The sequence below is a fragment of the Salvia miltiorrhiza genome, chromosome 1 (assembly GCF_028751815.1).
Source record: "Salvia miltiorrhiza cultivar Shanhuang (shh) chromosome 1, IMPLAD_Smil_shh, whole genome shotgun sequence".
Classification (NCBI taxonomy): domain Eukaryota; kingdom Viridiplantae; phylum Streptophyta; class Magnoliopsida; order Lamiales; family Lamiaceae; genus Salvia; species Salvia miltiorrhiza.
In genome coordinates, this window is record NC_080387.1 from 65,916,872 (window position 1) to 65,924,919 (window position 8,048).

At 30.5% G+C, this 8,048-nt stretch overlaps 1 protein-coding gene across 1 annotated transcript; it reads left to right on the forward strand.

The window, feature by feature from the left end:
• The first annotated feature begins 6,082 nt into the window (after window positions 1-6,082).
• LOC131005114 (high-affinity nitrate transporter 3.1-like) lies at window positions 6,083-7,681 on the forward strand. The gene is made up of 2 exons (XM_057931928.1): window positions 6,083-6,608; window positions 6,997-7,681. Exons 1-2 carry the CDS (start codon window positions 6,482-6,484, stop codon window positions 7,479-7,481), a joined length of 612 nt encoding a protein of 203 aa, XP_057787911.1. The 5' UTR covers window positions 6,083-6,481; the 3' UTR covers window positions 7,482-7,681.
• Window positions 7,682-8,048: the final 367 nt, after the last annotated feature.

Here is an 8,048-nt window from a genome sequence, read left to right on the forward strand (position 1 = left end):
ATAATAATTAACACTGCAAAAGAACTTCCTCAAAATCAAATCAACATTTAAATCGTTTAATAAAAAATCGCAAAATAAATCAATGAAATTAATCAACTAAAACTGAGAATAAAACTAAATTAATAAATAACTTCAGTGTTCATCGTGTATAAATACCTGCTACAACTATCTTCAATAATAATTGATATTAAGAGTATACGATATTAAGAGTATGGAAGAATAAAGAAGACTTGGAAAAAGAATGAGAGAAAATTAAGAACATAAAATAAAAGATTAAAAACGAAAAAATGAAACACACGACTAACTAATCATCTAGGTTTAATTAAGTAAATAGTAAAAGACAAATATAACCTTTGACTAATTAAAAACTAAAAAAATCGCTATCTAAAACAATTATATCCATGTTGGGCGCATATTTTTCCAACTTAATCCTATCCACTAGATCTTCAATTTTAAATAAAGTATATGTTAAATAGACTTGCGAGCGAAATACAATCGTATTATTCATTTTATTTTATTTTATTTATACCAAATTCACTAATTAATTTCAATATAATGCAAAATGCCATCGTATAATACATTCTTTCTCATTCAAGTATATGTTAAATAGTGACGCGACCGAAATCCAATCGTATGAATCATTTCACTTTATTTTATTTATGACTATATTATATTCACTAATTTAATTTAAATTAATTAACAACTCATAATTTTATAACAAATAGTTATATCGACTTCCAACCTCTGGAGCTGGCCAAAGTCTGGGATGCACCGACGCCGCATAAAGTAAAGGTGATTGCTTGGAGATGCCTGAGGAATAGACTGGCAACATGCGATAATTTGCTTAGAATAAACATTCAGATCGGAATCGAGGAGAGATGGTGCAACGCTTGTGTGTCGTGTGAGGAGACGGCGGAACACCTATTTTTACATTGTCCGAAAGCAGAGGCGGTTTGGAACCAGATACAACAATGGCTCAACATCAAAACGGCAAGGGAAGAAAAGCAGGAGATTGCTTTTAGCGCTGTGGGTGGACACTATTTGGTGGCTATGGAAAAGCATAAACGAAAGCCGATTTCAGAGTAAGGTTTGGGATATTGATAGAATGGTTGTGCAAATTAAGGGGAGTCTTTGGAGTTTGAATGAGGTTTTCAAAACTGTTGAGTTGGGGATTCCTTTTACTTCTTGGTGCTCTAAGGGTTTCAAACTTGATTTGTTGTTTTAACTGGCATCTCTGGTGCCATGTTTTTCCCTCTTCAATGAATTTATACTTTTACTGAACAAAAAAAAAAGTTATATCGACTTCGTTACATACACTATAGCAGTTCATTGTCTTATTGGCATATCGTGTTTAATTATTTACAATAATTAAATTGAATTTCCCTCAAGTATATGTTAAATAGTTTTATATGTTAATTTTATTTTCAAATTCACTAATTAATTTCAAATAATTTATTAACTTTATTTCATTGAGTACAATTATTTCGACTTCGTTAATAACGCAATGATGGTTCGATTAGTTATTATCATATCAATTATAATACTTTATTATAATATATTCAAACAAAGTATATGTTACATACTTTTACAAGCAAAATCCAATTGTTTGATTCACTATTTTTAATTTTCTTATCATTACTTACATTGTAGTAGTTCATTTTATAATTATTATATCACGTTTAATAAAGTATATGTTATTTATTCTTTCGAACAATGCCCCTTCGTATGATTCAGTTTATTATTATTTCTAACGGTTTACTAATGTGGTTGCCACTACCGGACAAGGTGGCAAAGTATTACTCACATATTATTGAGGTCTCAGGTTCAAATCCCCAAGCACCTTTTTCTTGTTATTTATATTTTTTTTATAAACATTCGAAAAAATTCTATAAATGAAAACGATTTTTTTAAAAAATATTCGAAATAAAAATTTAAATGAAACACCTTTTTCTTGATATTTTAGTTCTTTGTTTTTTAAATCATTTTTTTAAATATTCGAAAAAATTATATAAATGAAAACGATTTTTTATTAAATATTCGAAAAAAAAATTAAATGAAACACCTTTCTTGTCATTTTGGTTCTTTGTTTTTTAAATCATTTTCGAAATGTTTTTTTTTAAATATTCGAAAAATATATATAAATGAAAACAAATCTAGGATTATTTTAGAAGAATACCTAAATTAATGGAAACAAATCAAATTAACATAAAATTTGAAAATTAAATTAAATGTGGAAATAAATCTACTATTATTTTAGGGGAATCCCTAAATTAGAGGACTCAAATCTGTATTAAAATTCGAAAAATAAATTATCTATGTAAACAAATTTAGGATTATTTTAGGAGAATCCCTAAATTATTGGAGAATCAAATATGAGATTATTATTTGGAGAAATTTAAATCTCTAAATTATTGGAATCAAATATAAGATTATTTTAGGATAATCGTGGAAATAAATAAAAATAACATAATTTTCGAAAAATAATAAAAATAAATATTAATTTCGAAACAAAAATCCAAATAATAAATAATAAAAATTTGAAACGAATAGAAATTAATTTCGAAAAACAAAATTAATTTCGAAAACTAAATAATAAAATCTTGAAACAAATAAATAAAAAAAATCTGCAATTAAAACTCATATAAATTCCAATTATTATATGATTTATAAATTTTTTGAAAATAAATTAGTGGAATCAAATCTAAGATTATTTTAGGATAATCTCTAAATTGGTGGAAATAAATAAAAATAACATAATTTTCGAAAAATAATAAAAATAAATATTAATTTCGAAAAAAAAATCAAAATAATAAATAATAAAAATTTGAAACGAATAAATATTAATTTCGAAAAACAAAATTAATTTCGAAAACTAAATAATAAAATCTTGAAACAAATAAAAAAAATCTGCAATTAAAACTCATATAAATTCCAATTATTATATGATTTATAATTTTTTTGAAAATAAATAACCTTGTGAGGGACAAACCCCAACCAGCAATTAAAGTTGGAAAACAATTAACTGCAAAAAACGAAAAAGCTGCAAAAAAACGGGAAACATTATGGAAGAAATGAAAATACAAACAAAAAATAAGATAAGATTAAAAGTAATTGAGAAATATAAGGAAAGGATATTTTAGTAAAATCATAAATTAACAAAAAATCGGTTCAATCAAAAATTCATATAAAAATCGGTTAAAACCAAGGTGTCTAGACACCTTGGTGTCTGAAAATCATTATTGTTAAAAAAATTAATTAGAGTATAACATTTTGTAGTAATTTTTTTTCCGACAACTAAGAGCTATACGTTTGAAATCTACATGGAAAATAAAATTAAAAACATAAAGTATGTAGCATAACCGATACCGTATCATCGGGAATCCGAATAGAGGAGTTAAACTGAAAGAAACCTAATATGTTGTTCACACTTACAATCCCCAAATATTCTTCAAACAAACGGTATTGTATTAGTATTATGTTGTACCTATTGTGTAAGAGCATCTGCATCGCTTGTTGCTTCATGCCAGCTCGAGTTGGCACGGTGCTGGAGACACGGCATTGGAGTGTCTCCACAGCTCGTGCTGAGCTCGTTGCTTGGAGCCGGACACAGAGGCTGATTATGTTTGGCGCGTACTGAACACGCGCAATTTTTTTTTAAAAATTGATGTAATTCTAAAAGTTCAATTTTTCTTCTTTTTTTTTGTTTTTTTTTTTTCATTACTTTCTGTATATATATACATCATTCCCACAATTTTTTTCACATCCAAGACAACTCTCTCTTCACATCTCAATCTATTCTCTCACTTTTTTTATTTCAATTTATTCTCTCTAAATTAGTTCAAGAAATTATTGTTTTTTAATTAGTGTTGAATTTTTAATTATAATAATATAAATTAATGTAACTTTTATTTTATTTTAATTAATGCAATGTTGAATTTTTAATTTTAATGAAATGTTGAATTTTAAAATAGAAGAGTAAAAATGAAATTAAATGGAAATGAAGATGATAGCGCAACTTATAGGGCCAATGCACTGGAGAGGAGTGACACTAAGGTGGGGACCACCAATTAGCATCACCCCTTAATTAGCGCCATGCACTGGAGCGGCTCTAAGAAGATAGAAATGTATTAACTATTAATTATCTTCTTCAATTCTATTTGTAAATGAGGTAAGGCTTAATTGAAGAATATATGGGAAATATGAGCGTAAATACCATATACTAATATTTTTATTTGGCTTTGTTCTTTAATTCCATCAATCATACGATGTCCTATTTGCCACATAATTATCCCCTTTTCTTTATTTTTTGATGTTGTTATAAACATGAATTAATTTTTGGCTTATCGAATTTCTCTCATTAAATATCAAAATAATTGTAGCTAGTATATATTATTTGAAAAAAAAAAGTTATTCATACAACGTTGTACAGTAATTATTTGGAAACACCATAAGAATATGGTAAAAAGTCACATTTTACCTTTAAAAATTGAATATGAATTATCCACATCGGTATCAACGTGGACTTTTGCCATGCTAAATAATCTCTCGGCCACAGAAAGATATTTTTTTTGGGGGGGGGGGGGGGGGGGGGGAGAGAAAAGAAGGTAATCGTGATTCCAAATTGTAAATAATACTTACGTCAAAATATATCAGTCAAACGTTGAATTAAAAGAGCAAGAAGTATAGTATTTACACAATTATTATCAATTGACATATATTACTTCCGACTTGCTGCCTTTGAAATCTGGCAACTTGTGATTAGATTATTATTTTACAAAATACAATTAAAATTAATCTAGCTATATTAGACCCATTCAATCTTCCCATTGATGAGAAAGAGAGGGAGGGAGCTTTGACAAATATGAACGGACAATTGTACATGAATTATATTGAAAATATTCCAAAATGAAGGGAGCCAAGTAGGCAGACTTTGTTAAAAGGCCACAATTTAGTATGTTTTGAACTGCAATCGAGCTGCAGCTTCTCACTTGCCTTTTGCTTTCATACTCTAGCTAGCCCCTTTATTTTCTTACTTTTCAAATAAATGTCATAAAAAATTTGTCTATTGAAAAGGTAAATATCATCTCATGGCCTTAATTAGATGTATATTGACTCGTGCATTTTTAAATTTTTTTTAATAGTTTAATTAGATTCTTTGAAACGAAAATTCATGTGTGGCCGGCCATCCGCAATTATATTTTCAGTTTAATTTAATTAATTATTAGTTCAAATTTATTTATTTTCATTTAAAATATCATGCATCAGAGTGCCTATTTCTTTTATTATTAATTTATTAGTTTTAGAGTTATATACAATCGAGAGAGAGATAATTTTCTACTTCAAAATAATTCCATATATGCTACAATTGGTAAAATACATCTCGCCCGGTGCTTTTCATTCATTCACAAAAGTCCATACAAATTGTTCAAATATAGTACTCCATCAAACCTAATGTATTTGAATAACACTTTTACAGGATTGTCTAGACACAAATAAAAACACACACCACGCAACCTTCTAATTTAATTATGATGGACCCACATTCCAAATGAGGAAGAACTAATTGTATTGTATCACTACCAAATTATAAAAGAGTTGATAATGTGAACCGGATTAGCTCGTGCCCCGGTGCCCGTTTCGACTCGCCCCATCTTCGACTCATTTCACCCAGTTTCATCCAGTTATTATATGTTAATGATAGTTTTATTAACAATAAATGACACTATTATTGAAAACAAATACTATCACTTTTATCAATAACAAATGACATCATGCATATAAAACATTAGTGATATTTTTTTTAAACATTAATTAATACTTTTCTTGAATATAAATGATACTTTTCACAAATATTTTTTACAAAAATAAATGATACTTTGTATAAAAATAAATAATACATTACAAATAATATTTTTAATGCATGTAAATAACACTTTTAATACTAACCAAAAAAAATGATGCTTTTGTTAGATGGACCGGAACAAGGCGAACCCCGGGTTGACGGGCCGCACAATACATCCATCCTGCTGGGAGAATTTGCCATTACAAAATGAATATATCATGATTCTTTTGCAAGTATCTCAGCTCCAGTTCATATCCAACTATACAAGAATGTAATAAGCTAAGTCAGCCACGCACACAAAACACATAGAAAACACAGTCACACGCACATATCTCTTGAATATACCTTTGGGCCACTCTCACAATTAAACAAATCAAAACATCATTATCAGCCATATTTTCTTCAGTAATCTCTTGTTAATCACTACCACTAACTCCTACAACATCAGCTGGATTATTGTGTTGACTTTTTTCGGGTTAAGTCGGATTTGAAGGTGAAAGATATTTAGTTAGCCTTTTCCCTCTATATAAAGCAATTTATTGCTAGGCTTTTATCCCATCTTCAACTTCTCAAAAATCAGCTTTCAACCTTTTCTGCAAATCTTTTATTTTTCTTCAAGAAGAAAAAAGAAGGAAGAAAATGGCGATTAATGGATTTCTCTTTGCATCGATCTTGATTTCGTGCTTGGCGGCCACTTGCTACGGTATTACCTTCTCTTCTCTCCAGAGAACTCTTGATGTCACTGCTTCACCTCAATCTGGCCAAGGTAAAACTCTCTCTCTCTCTCTCTCTCTCTGTTTGTGATATCCTTTATGAGTCATTCAATTTGACCTCTCTAATTAAGGGCCTGACGAAGAAGCCTCCCTAAATTTAGTCAAGTGGAATGAACAATTTATGACTGAATTGGATATTGAAAGAGGGTAGTGGACCAGTGGTTAAAAAACAAATGCTCTAGTCAAATTATTGAGATTCAAACATTACAATAACGATTCGTGAATCGCCCCGGACAATTTATGATTGCATTAGGCTGAAAAGAGGCGATTGGTAGAAAAATAAAATCTTGAGTGGAATTTCTTCTATAGATACATTCGATTCAAACGTTACTAGTTCAAAATTGGAAGCTAGTGATAGTGATAAGGAGTCATGATATGCAGTTCTGAAAGCGGGAGAAGACAATATAACCGTGACGTGGTCGGTGAACACGAGCTTCCCCGCGGGGACGGACTCGAGCTACAAGACAGTGAAGGTGAAGCTGTGCTACGCTCCCATCAGCCAGAAGGATCGTGGCTGGAGGAAAACCGTCGACATCATGAAGAAGGATAAGACATGCCAACACTTGATCGTCAGCAGACCCTACACCTCTTCCAACAACACCATCACCTACACAGTGAAGAGAGACGTGCCCACCGCCACCTATTTCATTAGGGCCTACGTCTTCAACGCCGCCGCCGAAGAGGTCGGCTACGGCCAGACCACCGATGCTCACAAGACCACCAACTTGTTCTCGGTTGATGCAGTCTCGGGCCGCCACGTGTCGCTCGACATCGCGTCGGTTTGCTTCTCCGCCTTCTCCATCGTATCCCTCTTTGGCTTCTTCTTCTTGGAGAAGAGGAAATCCAAGGCATTGGCAGCCAAGTGATTTTTATTTGTTTTAACTTTTTTTTAGTTGGGTTTTTTGTTTTGTATAATGTGGGGGGAAAAGAAGGGGGTGTGGTTTAGTGATTCATGTATGGGGTAAGTGATTCTTGGGAGATGAATCATTGTGTGATGCATAAAGTTGAATTTGAGAGGTTGGTATTCTCTCAGGATGTTGAATTAATGGATCTTAATTTCTGTATATTTCTTCTTTTCCAATCTCATGCTTTGACATTTTGTTTTAGTCGACTCTTTTGGTGGGGAGGGTAGATGGAACTGTTTTTTTTTTCTTTACTGACATTTTTTTACTGAAAAGATTATAATGAGTCTTTTCTGAGAGTTTTTAGGTTTGTTCCTTTTGATCTTAGTTAAATTTCATTTCATCATAGGTATAGAATTAAAATTTCTTAGATTTCATCAGTCATCAAATTGCATTAGTATATAAGCCTAGGCTATAAAGAGTTGAGTCGAGCTAGCATATTAATTAGATATGCAATTGAGCTTGTGCTTGAAATTTCCCTCGGAAACAAAATACTATATGAATTTTCTTCTAAAAAACAATAAGTAAATA

Excerpts from the sequence above, each read along its gene's own strand:
- LOC131005114 (XM_057931928.1), top strand. The coding sequence starts at position 6,482 with ATGGCGATTAATGGATTTCTCTTTGCATCGATCTTGATTTCGTGCTTG. Across the intron at positions 6,609-6,996 it reads TTCACCTCAATCTGGCCAAG|TTCTGAAAGCGGGAGAAGAC; the intron begins GTAAAACTCTCT and ends CATGATATGCAG.